General features: G+C 33.0%; 1 protein-coding gene across 1 annotated transcript; it reads right to left on the bottom strand.

Annotated features, from left to right (window-relative positions):
* Positions 1-6,759: 6,759 nt before the first annotated feature.
* Positions 6,760-27,539, bottom strand: LOC129224249 (uncharacterized). Its single transcript, XM_054858676.1, has 5 exons — positions 27,403-27,539; positions 16,927-17,038; positions 15,326-15,462; positions 13,725-13,857; positions 6,760-8,005 (listed from the first exon to the last, which is right to left on the bottom strand). Exons 1-5 carry the CDS (start codon positions 27,440-27,442, stop codon positions 7,666-7,668), a joined length of 762 nt encoding a protein of 253 aa, XP_054714651.1. The 5' UTR covers positions 27,443-27,539; the 3' UTR covers positions 6,760-7,665.
* Between the last annotated feature and the right edge of the window lie 201 nt (positions 27,540-27,740).

Raw genomic sequence — 27,740 nt, 5'->3', positions numbered from 1 at the left:
AATCATTTATTAATTGAATAAATTTCTCGATTTCTTTTTTTTTTTTTTTTTTTGTAGTTAACTCTTTAGAGTCTGCTTATTATTATATGTGCCAGAATTTTTCATTTTGGGATTGACAACATTAAGAAATAGGGATTAGGAGAATGGGATTGGCTCATTTTCCCAAATACGGATTCTCGTCGCAAAAGTGAGGGGATTTTTTTTCTTATTTTTTAAAAATATATAATATTTTATTAATCAGTTCAAATGCTTATATTATGTTTTATTATTGTTTAGAGAATATTTTACAATGAAGTTTGTTTTATATTTCATCGTTTTTTAATCTGAAATATGTATTTCAATAATATTTGTCCGGTTTATTGGACGTGTCATAACTCTTTTAATTTTTGACCTATGGACTTGAAATTTTGTCTATAAGATGCTCTTTACCATAGTACACTGTCTACCAAATAAAAAGATTTTTGGTTAAGTATTTCAAAATTCCGTCTGAAAGGATTAGGATACAACAAAAAAGTTCGATCGATAATGAAAGATAAGGTATAGTTTCCAACCTTCATTTATGGACTTATCTTTATCAAAATTATATTTTTGAAAATTGATTCGGTTCCTCTTACAGCAATAATGCCAAAAGCACAATCCATGCAGGAAGGGAAACGAAGGGGGTTTGACCCGCTTTTTACAAATACATTTTTTTATTTTTTTTCTGACCGTTAGAAAATTTCCAAATAGACTTTTTTGTTTCCTTATGATGTCTTAAACTTGTTATATTATTTTCTTTATTTAAATATTACATTATTTTTTTTCTTTTGTAATTTTTTAAGAGTAATTTTTCAAACATCTACACTTAAGGGAGGTCGGACAAATCACGATTTAACCCACGGAAATTAAAAGAAAAATGCTGCTGAATTAATTACATGTCTAATGAGATGCTATTACAGGGTATCGGTAATAATTACATCCAAGGAAATACCATAAATTATCAAACGAATTAAATGTGAATCAGTAAAGATTATTACTGCTAGAAATGTCACAGTCAAATTTCATTTTCAAGCAATTCTTTCTGTACCTCTACTGATCATTGTATAAGAAAGTTTAATGACATCTGTTTTAGACATTGTTGCCATGCCTTTTTCTCCAGGACAAATAAAACAAAAGCTGCATGCAGCAGATTTTCTCAGAAAATTTACAGAAAAGTTTTATTTAGGAACCAATAAAATCCACGTAAGTTAAAATGGTTAAACATTTCACAAAAAATATCTTATTTCAATAATGCAATAGTTCTTTGGAAGTACTTGAAATAATCACATACATCACTTGAGATGTGAAATTATGTGATGACAAACCTAATCTTCTATTTTGTTTGTATCCTGCTCTTTTTATTAATGTTTTGGAGATGATTTTTTTTTTTTTTCATATTATGCATATATTCGATATTAGTTTTGGCAGGGGTATTCAAAAATTGATTCGGTATGTTTTCTACCACATTTGCCTTTTAAATGTCCTTATTTTATTGATTTTTATATTTTAAAATAAAAAGCACTTTAGTTACGATAAAATAAAAGACTAGCTATTAACACTGTGCGGAAGAAATACCATCAAAATTCTTCTAATATGTCTTGCTGATTCTTATGTAAAACAACCCCCTGAATCCAATTATGACCACCATTTTCCCCCTACACGTACCACTTTTCCGAAAATCTTTTCGGACATGGGGCTCATAGGAGTGAGTCCTATACTCTGGTTTAAAAAAATAAGTGAAAAAATTGTTAAACAAACCCCTAGGGAAAAAAGATCGGTTTTGATGATTTTCTAAATATTTAAGGGGGGAATACCCCCAGGAGTCTCCCAACTTGCTCGAAATGGTCATGCTTTTAAACTTTGTACTTCTTTAGTCCTTCAGAAGAGTGCTGATGGCTAATATAATTCTAATTTTCCCTCAAAATAATAATAATAATAATAATAATAATGGCTATGAAACTATCGAAAACTGAAAAACATTGGGGGACGCTGTTTCCAAAAAATGGTACGTGTTTGGGGAAAACGCTGTTCATATTTGGATTTAGGAGATCATTTTAAATAAGAATCAGCGGGAATTATGTCAAAAGCATTTTGAAAGTTTTTTTTTTTTTTTTTTTTTTTTTGCCGCACGATGTAATTAAAGAAAGGGTTGAGTATCCAAATGAGGTTTACTAACAAATCAAAAAACCAAGTTTCAGTTGTGTTTAGTTTGATCAGAATAACGGTAGAGCATCAAATAACTATCGAGGGACTGATTACAAGGTGAAAATAAAAATACTTTTTCATTTGAATTAAAAAATATTTCTTTTCAATAATTATTAAATTTTGTTAACAGTTTACAAGTTGTTTCAACATCAAATGAAACTAAATGGGGAGGTCTGACTCCTGTCAAACCTTTCAGAACCAATGTGAGTCAAACCTGGCCTTAATAGTTATTTCATCAATAATAATAATAATAATAATAATAATAATAAACACATTAATTAAAAAGTGGAATCGAATATTAAGTAGGCATACTTTTAGTATATTAATCTAAGTACAGAAAAAATTGAATTTACTTTTCTGTACGTTAATGACGAATAGTGCAAGAGAGATGAACTTGTAGTAAAAAAAAAGAAAACAATCTATAAAAAAACTGTTTTAAGTTTATAATTAATTTGAATTCTGAAATTTTGAATTCAAATTATGTTTTTCGCAATCACGAGTTGTGACAGGACCCTACTTATTGGTTACTACCCTACTCACTTGTTTCTAGAAACGGCTCCTGCACTCCTCTTGGGCGGTTACGTGTGTACAGTTGTGTATGTATGTGTGTATGCTTGTGTGTGTGCGTAGACCTGTGTGTAGTCACGTTGGCGTGTGTTTATGTGTATGAGCGTGTGTGTATGCGTGTGAATGTGCATGTGTATGTGTGTAAAAGTGCGTGGGTGTATGCGTGTGAGTGTGTATGTGTGTAAAAGTGCGTGTGTGTATGTGTGTGAGTGTGTATGTGTATGAGTGTGCGTGTCGTGTGCGCAGGACATGGACGCCACCGACCAGGAGAAGCGGCTACCGGGAGGAGTCGCGCCTGCAGAAAACGGTGGAGTTGAAAAAGGAACCAAACATCAAGGACGGTCAAGTGAAAACAATTAGCAATCGTGATTGCTCAAAAAAAAAAAAAAAAAAACTTTTTTCCTGAAAGAGACATTACATATGATCACTCTGTTTTTTTTTTTTATGTGTAGAAAATATAATCTACTAAAACTCTACTCGATGTCATGCTACCATATGATGCTCATCAGTTAAAAAAATATTTTAATATGAAAAAGAGAAGGTGGGTCAAACCTCCCTAGTTTCCCCTACACTTTTCTAGCTAAACAAAGAACTAAAAAGTTAATTTTTATCAGACTGAACTGGCCGCTAATGTTATTTAACTTTTTATCTCATTTTTAAAAATCCTTGAAAACATTTAGAATACGAAATATGGCTGGCTAAAACAATTTTAAATGCTGTAGTTTAAGTACACGTAGGTAATATGAGGCATAGATTGAAGAGTAAGATTTTCCTTAAATGGTACAGGAACTGCACAAATCGTAATCCGGCAAGGAAAATGACAGAGCCCTAACGCTACTGAATAAAGCGTAATGAGTGAAATAGTTCATAAAATTATTCCAATAAATTTAATGAAAAGAAAATTATTTTTTGAAAAATTGGTCATTGCTAGGGTTTACCAATCGATTTCGCTCGCCTTCTCTAGTGGTCAGAGGAGTCTGACCTCGATGAGGAGGTCCTAAGTTCAAATCCCGGCTCGGGTATGAATGCACTTTCTCTCTCCTGTCCTTGTTCTTTCTATGTGTAAAAGTGTTGCTGTGCTGTGAATAGTGCCTACCCTAGAGTAAGTTCGGCGATCTTGCCCCACCTAAGCAGAAACGTTTTTAAAAAAAAAAATATGTTAACGAAAATTAAAAGATAATACCTCCCGCCTCTCTTAATGTAGGTCCAGATGCTGTGTAAAATTTATCGTGGCCAAAAACTACGAATAAAAGTTTTTATTGCAAAAAAACAAAACTGCAGCTTTGGGGCATATTACCTTGACAGTCAGACAATTCGCCCCACTACACCAGGTAAAATGCCCCACTTGATCAGTGCGAAGTTCTTCTCCATTTTCATTCCATTCTATTTGTAGAAACAAGAAACCCAACTAGTACGGTTCTATAGCTATTCGTGATTGCGAAAAACTTAGTTTGAATTGAAGACTCCAAAATTCAAACGAATGCCAGAGGCTGGGTTCATTATACTTCTTTTTTTTTTTTTTCAATTGAAGATATCATGTCTTTAATAAACGTTTTAATCCATAAAATAATGCATTTGAACAAAGAAAAGAATGTAACAAAAAAATAAAATTTTAGATATTGATTAAAGTCAGTTTTGTTTCGCTCTTACCGTGTCTTAGAGTGGAAAATATTTATTGGTTCTTTTCTATGAAGTTAAAAAACAGACTCACAAAATACTAATGAACACATTTATTTCCGGTAAGATACATTTTTTTACAGACATGAAAGGGAAGATTTCGATAAATTGGAGTTTGGCGAACTTTATCCGATGCCATGAAATTTTTGGCATCAAACAGAAATTATCTCGAACTCGCATTAATGTTTCCATAAAGCAATATAGAGGTTATAAAAATAAAACTTTCATAGTGGCCAAAAATTTGATGACCGTACCAAACTCCTAGTTACCGAAATATCCCCGCATGAATCAAATGACTGAAACAAATATCCAAACCACTTACAAGAGCAAATTTTAAAAATTGATGACCAGAAATTAGAAGCATATAATAAGGTTTAGCTGTTAACTTTAATGTGACCAAAGAGGACCTAGCAAGAGGTAAGGTAGGGAAAAAAACGGTTTATTCTGTAGCTAATTATGTTACAGGTAAAGAAACTCATAAACATTTCAGTGATGGGTCACAGAGCGACACATAGTGCACAAGATTCGAATATATTTTGTCATTTTGGGTGCAATTTTGCTTTTTTTCTCAGTTTCAATATCAGCACTACATATTCATGTTATTTAAATGAGTTAATTTATTACTAAACGAATTGAGAATTTCTTTAATAAAATCAGCAAGTTAGGCAAATTGGTTTAATCTTCCAAAAAATAGTTTAAACCACAAGTCTTTGTACTGCGTTCACATCAATTTTTAACCATCAAGTAACTAATTTAACATGAAAAGCTTTAAAATATAGTGAAAGAAATGTGAAACGTATTAGGATTGAATCTGTACCTTATGTATGCTTTGACGATAGTAATAAATTAAAAAACTCCAGGTAACAAGTATCATCTGGATTACCGCTGGATCTGGATTTCAATTAAAAAATTGAAACGAGCAATTTCGGATAAACATGCTTCAAAATGAAAATATACGACAATGTAATGGGGTTAGTAATAGACGATGTTAGAAAATTTTCTCCGATTTTGTGATTAACAATTCGCAACAGTAGCAACAGAACGAAACAGAAGAGCAATTTATAGCAATATCAATATTATGAGTTATTTAGATAAGGTCTTTAAAAAAGAAACATTTAATGACGGCATCTTAACGAGAAGGCCGATGAGCTCGCAAAGGCATCCCGTAATCCTCCTCAACCATCCAACTCCCTAACCCCATCCAACCCGCCAACGCTGTTGCTGACCGAAGACTAACCGGTCTACAAGCGAAAGGAAACTCCATTCCGGATTTGAACTGCGACAGAGTCATATCGACTACCATAACCAGACTTAGGACAAATCACTTAAAGGGGATGAGGATTTCTGCGGACAGAAAGCGTAGTTACACCAACTTTTGTCCTCATTGCCCGGATGACATCCCACTGTCTCGTCAACACATCTTCAGCTATCCAGCAAGCCAGGCCAAACATTTTAACATCGGCTTAGAAGAACCAGTGGACCTACTCTATGCATATAAGGCTGTCGAAGTTGCAAGGACTGTCTACGACACCTTCGGAGCCATATAAATGCACATTATCATAGACACGACATCATCATCATCATTATCTAAATGAAAACCTCTACGTCACAAATTATCATCTTTAGTCTTAAAGGATTCAAACAAAAGCTTTGATTCATAGCAGAACATACTTATTTGGTGGCAACCAAACGAAACTATGAAATAGGTTTAACGATGCATAGCAATATCAATATTATGCCATATTTGGATTTGATCATCCAAAAAATATTAATGTTGTCATTTAACTGAGAATTATTGTGTTATAAACTAACATCTTCAGCTGAAATACACCGCCAGCTCAGTCATTTCCAGCCGAGGATTGCAGTTTCGTGCTTATTAGCACTCATCAGCCCGGCACAGGAAAGTGGGTGAGCTGGAGATGGAAAACCTCTTAAGGAAGCCAAGAATGCCAAACAAACTGGTAGCTTATATAATTAGCACAGACCAGACGAGTGACCGAAGCAATGGTTCGGTTCAACTCGAAGATTGAAGGCAAGGCATGTAATTTACTGAATATGCTTTCAATCTTTGAGTTGAGCCGAACCAATGCTTCGGTCACTCGTCTGGTCTGTGCTAATTACATTAGCTACCAGTTTGTTTGGCACTCTTGACTTCCTTAAGAGGTTTTCCATCTCCAGCTCAGTCACTTTCCCGTGCCGGGCTGATAAATGCTAATAAGCACGAATCTGCAGTCCTCGGCTGGAAATGACTGAGCTGGCGGTGTATTTCATGTATTTCTGCTTTAGCCCAGGCTAATGGACGGTAATTTACTGAATATAACATCTTTAGCGTTCAAGGAGTTAAACATAAGCTTCGATTCGTTACAAAAAATACTGTTTTGATTGTAAAAAGCTAAACTATGGAACGATAACACTGTCAATACTATGACCTATTTGGATTTGCTCTTCAGAAAAGTATATATGTTGTCACTTAAATGAGAATCATCGTGTTAAAACTAGAAGCCATTAGTCGTAATAGAATCAAAGAGAAGCTTTGATTCATAACTAAAGATAATCATTTGATTATAGGTAGCAGTCATACCTAGCAATATCAATATTATGACCTATTTAGACAATGCCTTCTCACGAAAAAATGGTAACTTTGCCATTTATATGAGAATAATATTGTTACAAATTAACATCTTTACAACTTTAATCTTAAAGGTGTCAAACAAAAGCTTTGATTCATGATGATAAAATTATTGATATAATTGCAACAAAACGAAACTATGGTAGAATAGTATACAGAAGTGTACTACCGTGGGCAGGTAAAGGGCCGAACTGCGAATTTTTCAGTTTTCATGTTTCGCATTTTTGTCATCTATTGTACGTTAGCATTTGTACAAGCTTGTTTGTTTGGGTTTCGCTGAAAGAAAGAACGAAAAATGCGTCTAATTCCAACATTTTCCCATTGTTAGTATTGAATCCAAAACGCGTATCTTCAAATTAATGTCTCGAAAATTTATTTCTGCAAGGATACTGTCGTTTACCTGCCCACGGCAGCGTAAAAGCAATGACTTTGGAAAGTTTTCCAAAAAACTATTAACGTTGTCGTTAACGGGTCACAAATAAACACTTGAGTCTTAAAAGAATCAAACAGAAACTTTGATTCATAACAGAAAATATAGAAAAGAAGTTCTTTAGATTTTCACTCTTGCCCTAAAACAATCTACTGATACTAAACGCGATGATCAAACTTCCAAGAAGGCAAACGAAGGACACTGTTGAATGCGGGCCAGCAGCACCTTTCCTGTATCCTTTCACGAATTTGGGGTGTGGCTCCGGCTCGAAACCAGATGGATAGGTCACTTCTGTCGGTTCGTTAGGATCTACTGTTGTCCTCTTGATGATGAGTCCTTCCTTGCTGTAAGCAGGGTGGCAATAGGCGTTGATGCCTACTCGCACGACATCGAAGAAGATCTCTTTCGTCAGCTGGAATGGCTTTTCGCCACAATACTGCAGAGTCTCTTCGAAGCATTGGGTGGTCTCGGTGACGATGCTTTAGGAAGAAAAGCAACAAAACCATTTTAGCACATCATTCATAGTTTTATTAAAATAGGTCATTCGCACGAAAACACCGTAACATCCCGATGCAACGAATACTGTTTGACCGCGGATTGTATGTAATTTGGCAATCTGCCAAGTAAAGACTATTCCATCTGAATGAATCTAGCAGGGGGGAAGGGAAAATAACAATGGGATTTTGGTGCACGCGTTTTATAATGTCACTAGTGCCTTATTCATTTATTGCATTCTCTAAAATAAAATAAGGGAAAACAAAAATAGTTAAAATGGAAACAAAAAGAAAAGAAAATATTTTCATTTCGTTCAGGAACGTAAAAGCAAAATGGTAAGCTCAAAACTTTGTTGTGAATAAAAAAACAATTACATTTTGCCGTGAGAATAAAGATCGAATATACTTTAGATTAAAAAAATGTTGCTGAGAGCAAAGTTTTATTTTTACAAAACTAAGGCTAAATAATACAGAGGCAAAAGTGCACATCTGTAACAAACTAACTAATACCCCTATAAACTAATAGATACGTCCATTTACGCATATAAACCGGATATTAGCCTTTCCATGTAATCGATGGTCAGATAGTACCAATACAACGAAGTGCCTGTTTCAACGAAATAGATTTTCTCATTCCTGCGTTAGATTCCATTAACTTCCTTAAATTCCATTAAAACGGACGAAATTTTCGATCTGTTGAACTTCGTTGTAACGGGATTTCCCATACCTTAAACTTTTGAATTTTGTTTTTCAATTTTAATACATTCTACCTACTAATTGTTTTTTCTATTGATTCTCCGTTTATTTCCGTGTAATCAAGTATCACTGGTCTGAACTTAAGTAATTTATGAAAGGTTTTAAAATAGTTTGATCACTTCGTATAACAGAATGTGCACCATTAAACCTTTTTAAACAAAGCATTTTATTTTCTGTTAGTTACCATTATATTTTCAGTAAGTCTGGTCAGTGGTAATTCTATATTAGCTATCAGTTTGTTTGGTACTCTTGGTTTCGTTAAGGGTTTTCCACCTCCAGCTCAGTCACTTTCTATTTCGGGCTGATGAGTGCTAATAAGCACGAAACTGCAGTCCTCGGATGAATGACTGAGCCGTCGGTGCATTTTATGTAAACCATTCTATTTCTAAAGAAAAGTTACAATTACAGAGCAGCTGAAATAAACCAATGATTCTAAAACTTATTCTGCTTGGTATTTCCAAGAAAATAAAAGCTTTTTTAAAATAATAATAGTACATATGTTTCAGAGTAGACATTCAGCAGTTCAAATTAATTATCAGAAAAGAAGAATTAGACTTGTCTTGTTTGTTGACTGTAGAATTCCAATTGGATAACTAAACACAGAAGCTTTACTACTTAGACTTCGAAAAATATTACCATATTCAATGTAAGTGTTAGTTTTATTTTCGAAAAGGCTGTTACTGAGTGGACATCATAGAAAATGTTACGCCATAAATAAAAAACAATTTTTCTCCCATAGGATTTTTTTTTTATTTTTAGTTACACAATTATTTTTTTCTCAAAGATATAATTTAACTGATATTTTACACTGCTGTCGCATTTAAGCACGATTTTAGATTTCAATATGAGCCCTAAATATTTGAGACACTTAATATTCTTCTTCTTATTCCAAAACAAAACTTTTTTAAGCTCTTCATAAATTATTTATGTACAAACTATTGATTCTTGATTACACACAACTGAATGGTGATGAAATTTTTTCAAAAAGATTAATTGGTGGTCTTTATTATATTGGTTGATAAAATTTAAGACAAAAATTAAGTCGAAAGTGTCGGACATTGTTTATACCATATTCGTGAGGAAGACCTAGTTATGCAGCACTTGTCAAGTACGGAGAATATTAAACTGGAAAAAAAAGTTATGGTTTTTATAGACTTCTATTCTACTTGCTCTTCCCTGAAGTCAATTTGTTGGGGGGGGGGGCAAACTTTTCGATCCAAAATTAATTTAATAATAGTAGTTAAATTAAAATTAAAGTTAATAATATCAATTTTAAAGTTAGCTACTCATTAAATTACAAATGAATTTTAAGGCTGGAGTTCAACAGGCATTGGATTGAAATTTTACAAGCTTTGCAAATAATCCAGGTTGTCAAGTCTTCCTTCTTCCACGCTTTGCAAATAATCCAAGTTGTCAAATCTTCCTTCTTCCACGCTTTGCAAATAATCCAAGTTGTCAAATCTTCCTTCTGCTCGATGTCATCAACTAAAAAACTTTTCTGTCCTTACACTTATTTTTACTATCTTGATTAATAATAAAGCTGAATGTTTGGATATCTGTGACGCTCATAGCGCCTAGACCGTTCGGCCGATTTTCATGAAATTTAGCACAGAATTAGTTTGTAGCATGGGGGTGTGCGCCTCGAAGCGATTTTTCGAAAATTCGATTTTGTTCTTTTCTATTCCACTTTTAAGAACATTTTACCGAGCAAATTATCATACCGTGAATGAGCAAATTACCATAACGTGGACGAGCAAATTACCATAACGTGGACGAGCAAAAAGAACATAGCAAATTGGCGAGAAATTCATCATCCATTATTTGTAAATATACAGGCGAACCAAATGACCTTTAATTTTCTACTACGGGCAAAGCCGTGCGGGTATCTCTAGTTTCTTTTATAATTGTCGTTTTGGTATACGAACGCATCTAGAAGTTACCTGCTGTGGCAGAGGTGGGATTGGGTACGGCAATCTACCTGAATCAGTTTTTTCATGTTTTTAAACAACCGTATTAGGAATGGCAATATGTGTTAAACCAAGGGCTTTGGAGGGTATACTCTCTAAAATCACCTCTCACACAAATCCGTAGTGAGATATACATCCTTTTTCAGTAATTGTTTTTTAAAATTCACGACATTTTGATCAGTTTGTCTATGGATATGCCCTTAGAGTTACATGAAAAAAAAATATATTCATTTTTTAAAGCGATAATATTTTTAAGAAATGAGCTAGAAAATCTATTGACTTAACTCGGCAAGCTATAAACAATCATATTTAATTAATACAAACTCATAACTAATTAATACCGACTTATAAAAAGTGATTGCTCCCCATTCCCATCTTTTTACTTCTCAAAAAGTTGTGTTGCAGCACAGCGATCTTTACAAAACAAGATAAGTTTACAAATTTAGAGGAACCGGCACCAAAAAACAATTAAATTTATATTTTTTCCTTTCAATTTTTATATATTCAAATCAAGAGTTTTCAAGCGACACCGAATTCATGTTTCTATGTAGATTAAAAGTAACAGGTCATTTTAAATACTAAGGGGGCAGAAATGCATTAAAACGTAAGTACAGTTTTACTTTCAAACGCGATTTTTGGAAAACGTCAATTTTAAAAACGCATGTTCCTCTTTCTAGAAAACTACTAAGTTGAAATTTTTAACACATTTTATTTATACGCTCACAATGGACTTCTTTCCTTCAGTCAAAAGTACTACTTTTAGTCACTGAAATTGATAGAATAAGCAAAATAATAATAATAATAATAATAATAATAATAATAATAATAATATGGATCCCAAAAAAAAAAAACTAATTTTTCACAGTTATTTTTATTTAATTTTTTATGTCCGACTTGGAAATAAGGCGTGGTTTTAATGACGTCACAAGTGATGTACTTTGACATGCTACTCTATTAACGCCCTAAATGTTTACGCTATGCTGTCAATCGCGTCGCCAGAACATGATAACTTGCGCTGTGCGGTAATTCATCAGTGAATAGCATTTCTTCACTTGTGATGTCATGTGCAGAAGCGCAAAAAATGAATTTGGGTCCGCGCACCGATTAAAATAATTGTTAAAAAATATTAAACTTTCAAATCATTAAAAAAAAATTGTTAAATCCTATGTTTTTAAGCATACTCTTTCAGAAAAAATACTTTTAAAATTTCGGAAACAACCAAATTACTCAGAAGTGAAACTGCTTCTTTAAGACTGCAACTTTTTCCGAAACAGCTGTTTTTATGATCAAAAACGACCTTTTTGTTTCATTTGAAAAAGGACTATTGGTTAAAATTAAATGATTTTTAAGTATGAAATTAAGTAGAATTTTCTTACAATTTCACTTCAGTAGGCTCTTAGTTAAGTTCATTGTTACTTTGAATCCTAAGGAATAATAAAAGCAAATACAAACCTACCCTGGAAACGGTTTAAGATTATACTAATATTCAAAAAGAATCGTCTCTCTAACAAGGGCGTGCACATAGGAGGGAGAAGAGACACCTGTTGGCCCGGGCCCGAGCCTGAAGAAGGCCCAATATTTATAAAACTAGGCGTGAAATATAGGGGCAAACACTATGGAGGGGGGGGCGGAAAAGTTATTTGTGATGGCTCCAAAATTTCTGTTCACGCCCCTGCTCACGAAGAGAAATTACAAATAGCTATATTAAAAGAAAAAAAAAAGAAAGAAAAAAAAAACTACACACATACCAAAAAAAAAAGGATTTATCCAAAAGCAGCACTTATAGACCCAATTATTTGAAGATAAGGAGTTGAAAGTAATTACAGGAAGTGTTGTATCGCACACTAATTAACAGTTCCACCGACCTGCATGAATTCAGAAGGAGTACTCGCAACTGCAGGAAATTTGTGCACAAAATTAGTTCTAGGCTTTGTAACAAGTTAAAGGGTGTATTTATGTTTTTTTTTTTTTTTTTTTTTTTTTTTTTTGAGATCATTGGGGGGGGGGGGGGGTCTTTACATTTTTGTACCTCAGAGCAAGAAAGAAGTAAGTTTCATTGTGATAATTAAACAGAAGAGAGGAAAAACTATTTTCTAGGGCATTCAAAAGGATAGGACGCGCGCTCTTTTAACCCTGATAAAAAAAATGAAAAGGATGAATTACGTTTACATGGCTAAATGTGGAATAGGCTTCTACATGCAACAAACGGAAAATCGCAATGGGGTCGTTTCCAAAATTTTAAAAATATTTGTTTTCTGAATGAGCATGCGTAAAAACATAGGATCTGACCATTTTTTAAATAATTTCTTTAAGTTTAATATTAAAAAAAAATTACTTAAATCGGAGCTCTTTCATCGGCTAACGCTTCTGCTGATGACATCACAAATGATGAAATGCCATTCAGTGTTGCCATTCACGGTCCAAAATATTTAATTCGCATCTTTACTCACGTGTATTGGCAACGATATGGTTGATAACAAGCGTAGAGCGCAATTATAATTAGCTGCTTGATTATCATAACGTTGAAATGCGGTAGAAAGATACGCCAAATTGCATCATTTGTGACGTCATAAAGACCACGCCTTGTTTGAAGAATCAGACATTTTAAAAAATTAATTAAAAAATAACTGTTGGGAAAATGAAAGTATTTTCTGGGTCCATGTTATTTTTTTGCTCATTCTACCATTTCAATGACTAAAAGTAGTACTTTTGACCGAAGGAAACCACCCCATTTTTGAACTTAAGTCCTTCTGGCTCTGAGGTACAGATTTGTTCCTTCATTTTACGTTTTTTCACAAAAAATTTTCATATATATGGCAACGAAACAATATGTTTTTTATCATTTTTTGAGAAATTTCTAGTACCTGTATTAATACCGCTATTCCGGTATCACTTTTTAGAAAATACATGATAACGGTATTATTGCATTTTTTGTCCAGTATTACAGTCACTAGTTACGCCCCAATAAGTAATATATTCACCTGCAAGTAGTATTTCTCTTAGCGTCTGTAAGATGCAGGGTTAATCCAACGTGAGCCAGATCAATCAGACGCTTGCTGCACATAATCAAGTGAATCAGTTGATCATGGACACACTGAGCGAGAGCCACGAATCCTGCAAAGAAAATTCACATAAATAATAAAACATAAAATAAAACTAAATAACTGCATAATGAAACTAAAAAATTACTTTTCGTTGGTACAATTCATTGAGTTTAATAGACAGTATGGTTTCGTGCATAAGATGTAATGTTTGATTTTATAATATTACATTTGTTAATTGAAAGCAGAAAATACCCCCCCCCCTGCCCCCCCCCCCCCCCCCAAAAAAAACTATAACCAAAATATTTCATTCACATACGTTTCCAAACAGCAAACTTCTATTTAAGCTAGTTTGAAATTGTTATTTAATGAATAAATTGCTATAAATAAGAAATGATCAATATTCACTACTACTAACTCCTATTTATACTTATGGAAGGTTTGTAGTTACATTGCTCAAATAATTTTAAAACTGCTTCATTGCGAAAAATTGGAATAATTTATCACAAAATGTTTTTCATTAACAGAATTTTACATTGACTTAATTAGAACTAAATAAATATCTTCCTCAGCTTATATTCATGTCGTTTTGTTTTAAAACTTAATATTTCTTGAAAACAAAGTTTCATATTTTTTTCACTTTTACCTAAAAGTTCTTTTCAAACACTTTTGTTCGTTAAGAAAACAATCCGCTTTTAAATTCTCACACACTTTTGAACTTAATTTTGAATATTCACTTTAAAAATAAACTTCTCTGATGTATATATAGTTAAAAGTTGCCACAACATCCAACAGATGTCGCTGGAGTCTGACCTGGTTTTTTTGTTTGATTGATTGCTTTTAAACTGCAACTTTTGTTGAAATGACTAAGCCTGACAAGACGTGTATCCAGTGAAGTCTTGGTCTTACAAGTAAAACAGTTAAGTTACCGGATCCAGTTGAGCCTTGTCAAAATAAAGCATTTCTCTGCATGTCAAATATTACCAAAACATATAAAATTATCATGCCGTGGCGTGAGTTTCATTGTTGAAACTCGCGGGTTACTCGATCATTGGCTATTATATATATGAGGATGCTGAATAAAGATTTTTTGGGAGGTCACAGTGACCTCCCGTGACCTGCCATCGGGGAGCTCCGGTAACCCCTCCAAATCTAGAAACCGGAACCACTCTTTTTTACTTGAACGACTGAACGAAAAATTAAATCCATTATGATTTACGAAATCGAGATGACTCCATGTGATGGAATCGACTACAAATTCATTCGCTCTAAACGGATCTTTAACAAGCATAAAATTCAAGAGGCTAAGGTAAATATAATTTTAAGCATTTCTATCGTTTGCACTGTTAAGAACTACAGTAAACGAAACTTTTCGAACATCTATATAAAAAAAAAACGCTCCTTTCGAATAGCACAACCAACTTTTCTTTCGATACAACTGATAAAGAAAAGGTAGCAGATAAGGCATTGTGCAACCACAGTTACAGTTACCTTGCGGAGTCTAGTAGTTTTGAGCAGTTGAATTTCAAAGGCATACTTACGGTTCTTATCTACACATTGGGTTCCAGAGCAGTGTCCGGGAATTCTCTTTGTTATGGCGAAAATGATTCCTTGGTAGAATTCGTGAACTACTGGTGGAGTGCAGTTCTTCACACAGAAATTGGCAACTTCTAGCTTCCTACAGGAAAAATTTGAACAATCTGAGTAAATGTAAAATATTTTTCTCACCTTATTATTAGTTTTGCTCGCAATTTTAGAACTGTCTTGTAATTTTTAAGTTTTCCAAAAGTAAGCCAATAAACTTTTATAATTAAATTTTTCATATTTATATTGAAACGTTTTTGCATTAGAACGAATAGCTAAAAGTAGGGTAACGACCCCAGCAATTGGCACTTTAAGAGTTTGTCCTTAAACTTACCTCAGTTTTCATTACTTAGAAAAAAATATTAACTTGAAAATATTTCCACATCAAAGAATGCACATCTATGCATCTACTTAGTTCAATGAAAACAAAAATATTTGCATTGATATTTTTATAAAAATATGTGCATAAAAAGTTTCCAAAATCACCAGTAATTGGCATCTGATACCCCAGTGTATGACACCTTGTGATCCAATAATTGGCACATGTTAATAAAACTGGAAAATCACTTTATTTTTCACTTACAGATTACATACAAATTTCATCATCATAAGAAACATATTAATGTTCATTTAAAGTAGGCAATTTTACATAAATTAATGTTAAATCACACATCCTGATGTTGAAAAAGTAGAGAAATAAAAGTAAATTTGGAGTGTTATCCGTGTTAAAATAAACATAGAAAAAATATCGAGATTATTACTGTTTCATTAGTCGGTATGCAGTTTTGATTTTACGAAGCTGTTTCCACAGAAAAAGGAACATTAACTGATTCCTTGAATGAACTGATGATTCTAAAAGGCCATAAAAAATAAAACGGTTCTCTACAGTCGCAATATCTGACTGATGGCCAAACATATTTGTTTTTTATTGTTTCTCTTAAAAATTTAGCAGTATATTCTGTAAGATTCAAATCAATAGCAGAACCCATATAATATTGTTGGTGCAAAAGTATCATAAATCAATTTAGTGACACATTGCACAACAAATTAGTGAATATAGGTTCATGTGCCAATTACTGGAGATTAGCAAAATTGAAGCACCAGTGAATGGTATCCATCGTTACTTCAAAAATTCAAAAAGGGACAAAAATATAACTCAAAGTAACACTTTAACCCACTCAAAGTAACACTTTTCAACTAAACAAAACCTTTGACAACCAAAATTTAAAATATATTTTAAGTCAGATTTTAATGGGTTGATGTGCATGCTTCCCTTAAGCCAGAGAAGAAGCTTTTGCAACAAAAATGGCTGATTTGACGCGAGCTACAACGATTTCTCTTTTCTATGCATTGCTACCATTTAGTAACATGAATTAAAGTTATAATCTTCAATGTAAATGTACATTCAGTTAGTGTATAGCCTTCTACTTTTAAAAGATTGGGTACAAATCTTATTTTAGGACATTTTTGTTGGATGTGCCAAACACTGGTGACCTGCCAATTACTGGGGGTGTTACCCTAGAATAAAATTATTTTAAAACAATTTGCACAACAGTACCTGAATAGCTTAGCAAAACTAAAAGATTCAAAACTAAGTAGTTCAGCTCCACATATTTTTAGGTTGCACTTTAAATCATCAAGATCCACCTCTTCTGCTGAAGATACACTTCCTGAAATATTAACAAAATCCAACAAGTTTTGGATAATGATGATACAAAGATTTAAGCAAAAGGGAAGGACACTCTCACAAATTCTTTCTAAAATATACGGTAATTTCACCGGCAGCAGTGACGAATCTTCGTTTCTTTTTATCATTTTTTTATTAACCTACCAAGATCAAGATTGCTTAACGATCTCACTTTGGGGACCAAACCCTACCATTATATTTCATGGCCTCGTGATTTCTATTGTGTTGGTGATTGGTCGTACCAGTCACATGACTCTTTAATTTTATTTGATATCAAATCCGCAGAACCTTGAGTTTTATGTTCATCAGAAATTTATCCTTATTTTTTGACTTTAAAGAAATGAAAAATTTGGTCAAGAACTTCGAGGATTTTGAAAAATTAACCAACTTTGACATTTAAAAAGAGACTATTGTATCAAAGGCAAACTTTAGTCTTTTCTTCTTTTTACCATAAAACCATACAAGAGTATGTTATAACTAGGGATGTGTCGTTCATGAACGAACGAGTCAAAAGAACGAATCCTTAAAATGAACGGATCCGTTCGTTCACTTAAAAAATGAACGACCGTTCTTTTGAACGGTGAGCAGTTAGAAACCTTGCATTGATGCACTTGTAATAAAACCGCATTTTCTTCTTTTGAAATACATTCATCTTCAAATTTTTAACTCATTAATCAATCTCAAATTTCCTTTTTCTCATTGCAGTACAATATATTCAGTTTGAACCTGTTTACTTTTTCCAGCTACACTACTCTATGCATACATGCCAATAGGTATAACAAAAAAAGTAACAACAAATAAATTGGTAGCTCAGCCGGTGTACCGGATAATTTAATTTAAAAAAAAAAGACTCGCCTAAGCATTAGGGAGCTTCAAAATTATTCCACAGTACTAATGAGAACAGAAACACACACACACCCTAAAGGTTGCTACGAAATTCACAAGGAATCTGGGGTTGAGGAGCTTGTAAGATAGGTCGTTGTTCCGTTCTGCAGTTCTTAAATTCCCCCAAGTTTATTTCACATCTTAGTTGCAACCAGTAATACAGTAAAATCAGTTTCAAGATATCCATAGTGTCAGTTGATTATCATTCCCAGTCTTTTCAGCTTCCGTGAAAATCATTCAAGTTTAGTAGATTGATTTTTTACTTTTATCTCGATTACATTGTCAAAACGAAAAACCCCTAGTGTTGCGGATCAAGTTGAATAGCCGAAGGAGGAAGAAGTATGTAGGCGCAACAATGTCCTTTCTGGTAAGTTTAATATTTTCGCAAGCAGAGTTTCTGCTATTATGAGAAATCGGAAAACCGTAATAAAAGTACTGAAACTTACAGAAAACTCACTCAAAAACGTGAAAGGGCATTACAGTTGGCCAAAATTAGCTTTAGTTTTAATGACTTAGGAGATTTTTATGATAAACTAAGATCGTTTCAACACATCAAAATTTCTATGTATCGATTTTTTTTCCGGCAATTTGCTACTTCGATATATAGAGGTTCGACTGCAATTAAGCAAAATATATATTTTGCTGCAAACCGCAAATAGCTATTGTTTGTCACAAGTATTGTTAACTGATACAACTTCGGGTATTTATTCTAGTTAGTAATTAAGCAAAATATATATTTTGCTGCAAACTGCAAAGAGCTATTGTTTCTCACAAGTATTATTAACTGGGGCAACTCCGGGAATTTATTCTAGTAAGTCAGTCGAACCTCAATGTATCGAACTTCCACATATCAAAATTTTCTCGATGGAATAATACAAGAAACAATTTACAATAGAAAAAATTGTTCTGTAGATCGAAAAAATCTCCACCCATCGAAATTTTTTCGAGACAATGGTAGATTTTTTTTCCCATTTTAGATTTTGTTTCATAAAAAATGAAAGTTAGGGGAGAAAACTATGCTCACACACACACAACACTTTTTTAAATGGGGGGGGGGGGATTAGACAGTGGTAATCCTTATTTAAAACCTCTGGATAATGGAAATGGAATGTAAAACTAAGCGACTTGGAAGTAATAAACGGTCATCATTTTTCTTTAACCGTTGCAGTTCTTCATTTGCAATTTTCCCATGCATCCATTAGTAATGTTTTGTGTAACTTGTTTGGTCCTTCTCACACTTTGTGTCGCGAAACTTATTTCTAAAAGTATATGTTATCACTTTTCTGGTGATCCTTTTGCCTTCTATAACATCCCTCCTATCAAATACCATCTATATTCTATATTGATTTGACTTTATTTTTAACTTGCTTGGCGACTTCCAAGTCGCTTAATTTTACATTACATTTCCATTATCCAGAGGTTTTAAATAAGAAGGATTATTACTGTCTGATTCCCCCTCCCAACCCCCATTTTAAAAAGTGCAGTGTGTGTGTGTGTGTGTGTGTGTGTGTGTGTGTGTGTGTTTTCTGTTCTCATTGGTACTGTGGAATAATTTTGAAGCTCCCCAATTTTACGTGAGTTTTTTTTTTTTTTTTTTTTTCAATTAAGTTAGCCGGTACTCCGGCTGAGTTACCAATTTATTTGTCGTTACTTTTTTTCGTTATACCTATTGGCATGTATACAGTAGTGTTGCTGGAAAAAAAATTGAAGAACCGCACCTCTTTCTTTTGAGTAGATGCCATGGTTGTCAGATGTTCGTTTTTGGGTCAAAAAAGGTCAGTTTCGACAACTTACGCCAGTTTTTATGTAAAAAGCAGACGTTTTATGATTATAATACTTTTGTTAAACTTACGTTATTTAAGGTACATAGTTTTAATAAACATTTCTTTATTCTCGTGATTAATATGGTAGCCCTTTTTTTTTTCTTCTTCTTCTTTTTTTGTAGCTATTTATTTCGTGATTTATAGTTTTGGAAAAATGTAACCAAAAATACAGATAAAAAATTATTTTTTGTTTTATTTTCACCTGTGACCATACTAAACTTTTGGAGATCTGATATTTCTATTTAGAATTAGTGCACTGTTTCACGTAAGTTCAATTTTGCAAATTTTCTTCCGTAACAAACAGTTTATTTTTTATATAGTAAAATTTAATAACTTAATTTTGTGACGTGCTGAAATGGAACCTGCGATTTTTGGAATGGAAAACATATGTTACAATTTAGCAACAGAGAAATATCTTACAAAATGAACTTTAATTTCGTTTTACATCTAAACCTGAATAAAGTTTTTTTTATTTATTTTGTATAGCAATATTTTCCTACTTTTAGATGATTTTAGTTATTTTTCCTTCAAAAAATTTTGCTGATATAATGAAACATTTCGAATGTACGTGAGTATGTCGTGCAGAGAGACCACTTCTAACTTTTTAAATGAACGAAGTCGTCGAAACGAAAGAGTTAAATGAACGGATCAAAAGAATGAATAATCCTCTGATGAACGGTTTATTAAAAAGAACGACATTGCTCACCTCTAGTTATAACACAAATCATTTCCGAAATTTCAATTGATCAACATATCCAAGTTTCAAAAAAAAAAAAAGAGCTCAATTTGTTCTGCAGTTATTTTCAAATAAAATTACACATTTATGATAAGAGCATCGTTCTTATTCAAAACTTATTGATTCTCGACTGTTTCTTTTCTTTCTTTTTTTTCAAAAACAAGGGAAAATTTTTGTTTCAAAAACTTTCTTTGCTCACCCCCAGAAGATTGTTTCGCATTCTTATTTGTTTAGCGAGGCTTTAAATAGTATATTAGAAGGAATTAGATTAAAATATACGTTACGATTAAAACAAAACAAAAATGGCCCTCCCCCTCCCTTAGAAAATCGAATTTAAGTAAAGAGCTCATTATAATTAGAACAACGTTAAAATCCCGCGCCCACCCGAAGACAGGACGAACTTGATTAAATACGCAAAGCCAAATTATTAAAAAAAATCGCATTGCACCCTTTCCCCGGATTCCAATTAACTTGTACCAACTTGCACGCAATCAGTGCAAATTAAAATCCCGTGGAAACTCAAAGATAAAAAGAACTTGATGGAAATGCGCATGACCAAGGTATTATTATTATTATTTTAATACTTTGAAGAGCACCCTTTCCCCGGATTCCAACCAACTTGTACCAACTTGCACGCAATCGGTGCAAATTAAAATCCCGCGCCGACTCAAAGAGAAAAAGAACTTGATGGAAATTATGCGCATGATCAAGTTACTATTATTATTATTATTATTATTATTATTATTTTAATACTTTGGAGAGCACCCTTTCGCCGGATTTCAACCAACTTGTACCAACAACTTGCACGCAATCGGTGCAAACTAAAATCCCGCGCCCACTCAAAGAGAAAAAGAACTTGATGGAAATTATGCGCATGACAAAGTTACTATTATTATTTTTATTATTATTGTTAGTATTATTGTTATTATTATTATTATTATTATTATTATTATTATTATTTTAATGCTTTGAAGAGCACCCGTTCCCCGGATTCCAACCAACTTGTAAAAACTTGCACGCAATCGGTGCAAATTAAAATCCTTGCCCACTCTAAGAGAAAAAAAACTTGATGGAAATTATGCGCATGACCAAGTTACTATTATTATTATTATTATTATTATTATTATTATTATTATTATTATTATTTTAATACTTTGAAGAGCACCCTTTCCCCGGATTCCAACCAACTTGTATCAACTTGCACGCAAGAGGTAAATTTCGCGCCCACCCGAAGACGAAAAGAACTTGATGAAATACTCATAACAAAGTTTTTTTTAAAAAAAATAACTTTGTTATGAGTATTAACTAACTTGTACCAACTTTCACGGCTACGGGCGCTAATGCTCTCTTGAGCATTGCAAAACGGCAGTTTTGTACGTTTGAGTACTAGTTTTTTGACTTATGGTCTCTAGTAACGTTTTGCGCTTTAGTTCGTTGATTGAATTGAGTTTGCCTAGCTTTCGCGAAAATAGAAACCCTTATAAATGACTTTCTAATGAGTAGAGAAAACTAGAACAAGCTTAGTCTCTTACAGAAAAAAACTCGTTAGAATAACATAGAATGTTAAGGGGTGTGAGAAATCTTCCATCCTTTAAATAGATAATTTATGTGAAATTTTAGCTAAAATATTAATACCCAAAAACATTATTCGAAATTTAAAAAGAGAAAAAAAACCTCTCTGAGGTGCAAACCACTGGGGCTCGAAGTAATTTTGTACCAAATTTCAAGTCTGTAAGAGCTATAAATTCTCCTGACGCAACCACGGAATAGACATCTTTTCACAATTTGTTTGACGTTACAATTTTTCAATATATAGGACAGCTTACATGAGCAAAAGAGTTCACTTCAAGTCAATGTAAACTATTGCGAAAAGTGTACAAAGGTTTTTGTCAATCCATGAACTAACAACAGTGTTTAATCTGTGAATGAATAAAAGATCTGAAAAGTACACAAAAATGTATGCAAAATACTCATCTTTTAGTTTACTAAATTATTAGCTGGTATTCATTTCATTGTAAATACAATACAGGATACAGGAGTACCTTTAAATTAAAAGGAGGCAGCGAGAAGCAAAGGGTGTAAGTAGATTTTTGAAGGTATCGAATTCAACGCTTTTAAAATTCAGATCCTAGGTAGGCTTTCAATGAAATGTTTTTCTAAATCATGCTGTATACAGGGGTAAAAACAGAAATAGTTTCTCGAGAGGGCTCTAAAAATTAAAAAACTCCCCCCCCCCCCCCCCCCCATTTTCAAATTTTCATACCGAAGTTTTCATGAATTTATTTTAATTGTTTTTTTTTTTTTTTTTTTCCAGGATCCCTCAGAGCCAATTGATCTACTTTTAAGTATATAAATACTATTTACTTTTCTACCTGAATGTGAACGTAAAAAATATTTAACATTTCAAGTCAATTAAACACTAATCGCTATATAATTTCACCGAGATGCTGTAAAATGAGCGGATTTAATTAGGAACAATTTCATAATGATTATGTCACGAGGACAGGGTTATTAAATAAACTCATCCCTCATTTGAGTTTTTTTAAACAAATTTATATTTCAACTATAAAATATTATGTAAATAAGAAAATTATAGCTTTATAATACATAGGTTTTATTGAAGAATTCAGAAGCTACTCCTTGCGAATTTCAAAGCAATTGCTGACTTGCTAATTTGTTCTTAAAAATTTAAAAACTACATGCCGTTTCCATTAATATTATGGTTTTGCCAAGAAACTCTCATGTGATTTATTTCATTTTGCAATTTTTTTTAATAGAAGCTCAAAAAAAAAAAAAAAAAATCTATTATTTTGCAAATAGCTTCTTGGATTGAAATGACCTTTCGATTCACGTCCCCACACATTTTTTAAAAAATATAAATTTCTGATTCCATCAAAGAAGAATTGATAGACGAAGTACATTCTTTTGAGTTCCAAACCAGTAAGTTAAATGTCTCTGACTCCAGTATTACTTCTTTAGCCAACAGAAATGCTTTAATTCAAATAAGATTTGCATTTTTTGTGTTCTTTTTAAATAACTGTAAAACATTTCTTCATGTTGTGTAGAGAAGTCAATTTAAAAAAAAATGAGATAGTTAAATTAATTTTTCCTTTTGGTGGGGAGTAACCGGGCCTCCTGACGCCCCCTTTAAAATTCGCTACTATGGCTGTATAGCAGCACCCACCAGAGCGAGTAGTACCATCTCATGCCCTAAAACTGAAGAGAGGTTCTCCTATCATTTGTACTTATCATCTCTAAATTTTTCATTTTGGCACTTATGTATTTTTGCATACTTCCTCACTGTCACACTGCCTCATATGAAAATTATAAGTCAAGTGAAAGTGTCACACTTCACCTTACCGCCTCCCCATGTCATATGTCACGTTAATTACACAAACAGATTCTAATAAAAATGTTTTAACTCCAACTCAAAATGTGTGATGTCACATTTCTTGTTACCCGCTCTCCCACCCCCCTGTCACAAACTGTCACAGTTTCACGAGCTCTCTTCCCCTTCAAAGCGTGATATCATTTGAGGTATTGAGAAGTAAAGGGATGTAAGGGGACTTTTAAACTTTTTTATAAAACGCGTTTTAAGTTCAGATCCTAAGTAGGTTTTCATTTTTACTTCCTTTTACAAAAAAGGAAGTATTGTATTCGCGAAAAAAATTTCACTCAAAAATCGGCCTTAATTTCCATTTTGCTCACCCCCAAAGGAATGTTGAATTTTTTTTCGACCCGACCACACGTACATATGTACCGAAGAACGTATAGACGCCCGAAATATCCATTTTGACGTTTCACGAGTAAATTACAACGACTTTTCTCGTGACGTCTGTATGTACGTATGTATGTGCGTATGTGTGTATGTGTGTATGTATGTCACATAACTCAAGAACGGTATGTCCTAGAAAGTTGAAATTCGGTACGTAGACTCCTAGTAGGACCTAGTTGTGCACCTTCCCTTTTGGATGCATTCGGATGTTCCTAAAGGGGTCTTTAGTCCCTTTTTGAGGGGAAATCATTGTTAATTTCGATGCAAACGCAAGTGGTGTTATAATTTGGCGGACACTTGGCGATATATCGCCAGTCTTTTGATCGCCAAGTTTTGTTGCCAACTTGGCGACAAATTTGGCGATTTTTTTTTAAATCTGGTTTTAATGTGGCCATTGTTGGTGATATTTAGAGAGTTAATTCTTGAATCACATTAAAATTGCAATAATGGAAGTAAAAGGAAGTCATGTGATGCACACATCAGCTCGTTTTTTTTTAACACGCTTTTATTAGCTTCACCTGTATGTATGTATCTTGTAATGGAATCTTGCAGCTCAAATTTCGCCCACTTCCTGCGATCGGATTCTTTTGAAATTTGGCACGCGATCTCAGACCCGATGACAATGCAATATTCTATAATCAAATTAATTAATTAACCCTTTTAATTGTTAGTTTCCTCCAATTTTAATCAATATTTTGGCATAAATCCAACAATGTGAAAAAAGAAAGATTTTAAAAAATACATCAAAAAATGCTCGCAAAAATTATTTAAAAATATTGACAAAAACCTTTAATTTTTCTGCATCAGACAAAATTTGTTCCAATGTTCCAAGGTAATTAGAACATGAAATATAATTGTTTTTAACTAATTTCATGCCAAAATTTAGGTGAGCCTTCAATTGGAAATTCATTGCTGATCAGACCATTGTTGAACAAAACTTTTATTCAAATGCATCTCAAATTTTCAAAGTAATATATATATGATTTCTGCAAACATACATCGATGACTCACAATAGCTTCCCGTCGGGGTGCCCTTGTCTTAACTTTATGATATTACCTCGCACTCGTTGTATAAATAATTTCGTCGCTTGATAATTCTCCAACATAAGACTAAAAAGCAGAAAAATAAAATAATAGTTTAAAAAACTAAAAAAAAACACGCTTTCGTAGCAAAATGAACTAAAAAGTGAAAAATAATCTTTGGATGATAGTAGTTGACCAATCACTTAATTTTAATATAATACAAAAAAGCGTGGGGGACTTCTTATCAGTTGTCTTGAATTTCTTCCATTTGTTGTCCAAGCAAAAATGTAAATAGACAGCACCCCACGCTTTTTTGTATTACATTAAAATTAAGTGATTGGTCAACTACTATCATCCAAAGATTATTTTTCACTTTTTAGTTCATTTTGCTACGAAAGCGTGTTTTTTTAGTTTTTTAAACTATTATTTTTCTAAATTATGCTGTATTGCAGCACCTAACAGAGCTACTAGTACCATCTCTTGCTCTTAAAGCAGAGGAGAGGTTAACCTATTATTTACACTGGTTATCTCCCAAAATTTCAATTTTGGCACTTACATCCCCTTGCTTCTCCCTGCCTCATTTGTTGACGACCCATTTTGCACTTTAAATGTGCTAATTTTTGCATAAAATTTTTATTACGCATCATGAAGGAGGATTACTTTATAGAGTTGTGATATGAGGTAAGAATTAGCATATTAATAGAATTTATAAAATTGAAAATATTCTGGTAATTAAAACATTTTGTAGTCATTAAAATATGACCATCAACATCTGAGAGCCCACCATCTGACCTCACCGATAATTCCTTCTGATTCTACAATTGCATCAACAAGTTCAGTTTTTCCCCCTTTTTTGTTTAAAATAACCTTCAGTTAACGACTCAGTATTTGTTTTTGTTTTTTAAATTACCCGCATTGTCTAATTGTTGACAGATAAAATTAATTTTGATTGAGCTAATTTTGAAGTAAATCGACCTTATTTTGTTTTTATCCTTTCATTTTCCATTCAAATTCCCACTAAATTGCTGTAATTTCTCACAATGTAATGCTCAATCAATCAAAAATGTGAGTTGATTAAGCAATTTATTGTACAAATGTTGTTGATGTTACCCGTGCGTTTTTACAGTGTCGATGTGATAAAAGCATGGATTGAGCTCAGAAGTAAAACGGGTTTTTGGCAGCGGCTTTCAACCTGGTTGAGAAAAAGTTCTTCCCAAATCACTTTGTGGCGTGACAGAAGTGATGTAGTGATGAATTGATAAATTGTTTGTGATTAAGACAGAGAAAGAAATATCAAGTTATGTAAAAAAAAAAAAAAAAAAAATCGTGAAAGCTTATAAATTGAGCTGATTTCGATACTGAACGCCTGCAGTGTTCATTTTCTGATCGAACTAACGCATGTTTTAAAGCATGGATTTCGAGAAAATTGAACTTTTTTTTTTTCATTGTACAAGTTTGTGCGTTCCGATATTTAATAATATCGGTGACGCATAACCGCAAACAAACTAATTTCTATAAGCATCACCGGTGTGACTTCTTTAAAAAGAAATCATCAGATCGATATTGCCTTGTCACGAGTCATTGAACTTCGGCACTAAATGAATTATCATACAATATTTTTCTTTCGTATAGAATATAAACACGTATACATGATAAAACGGATAATCATTGTGCCCCGATCAAAAGCTTTTGGGTGTGGGGGGGGGAGGAGAATTTTCAATTTTCCAGATGAAAACTCCGAATTTTACCGAATGATAAAACGAGTTTATCATCATTTTCTTTCTTTTTTTTAATAGCAATTTAGCAATGCTATCTTTAAATTTGCCGCAAAGAAATTAGAAATTACCAATACAAGTTTCCAAATCGAAAACTTTACATTAACTATCTCCAAGAGTTGCAAGCTACATCGGGGAAACTCAAGTTTAAGATATTTATGAGCATACTGAATTTTAAAATTTTCTCTTACGTTTCAGTATTGTCATCCATGAATAAAAATGGCGAAAAGTTAGAATATCCCACTTCAATGATAGCATGTCATCATGAAAACTACTGTTTCATACAGAACGGAATCAATAAACAAAGGAAATAAAAAAATTTAAACTTACCAAAAATAGCCAAGCTTACTACTAAACAAAGCCACAACATTTTTTAAACGGACGTTCACGTGCAAGCGAAGCTATATTCCCCGTCTCAAAAAGACTCCACCCGTAGATAAATGCAATCAAAACGCGCGGAAAACTTTCCCCACTCGAAAAGTAACAGGTATGTTCAATTTTTCGTCATTCATTTGTCTGTACATTTGCTATCTAGGTAGGGCAAAGTAACAACGATAAAAAATCAATAGGGTTTCTAAGATAATAAAAGCCAAGTAGAAGAAAATCGCTTACACGGAGAAAAATTAATCTAACTGTCTACTGATTTTTTGCAGTCATTAAACAAGAGG

Source organism: Uloborus diversus, chromosome 6 (genome assembly GCF_026930045.1).
Source record: "Uloborus diversus isolate 005 chromosome 6, Udiv.v.3.1, whole genome shotgun sequence".
NCBI lineage: Eukaryota > Metazoa > Arthropoda > Arachnida > Araneae > Uloboridae > Uloborus > Uloborus diversus.
Note: the sequence above shows the minus strand (reverse complement) of the source record. Positions and strands in the feature narration are given on the sequence as shown.

What these genes read in the sequence shown, in the direction of transcription:
- LOC129224249 (XM_054858676.1), bottom strand. Translation starts at nt 27,442, where the DNA reads ATGTTGTGGCTTTGTTTAGTAGTAAGCTTGGCTATTTTTG. An exon ending in AGTAAGCTTGGCTATTTTTG is followed by an intron (nt 17,039 to 27,402) that starts GTAAGTTTAAAT and finishes TTAATATTTCAG; the next exon opens with GAAGTGTATCTTCAGCAGAA. An exon ending in AGTTTTGCTAAGCTATTCAG is followed by an intron (nt 15,463 to 16,926) that starts GTACTGTTGTGC and finishes TTTTTCCTGTAG; the next exon opens with GAAGCTAGAAGTTGCCAATT.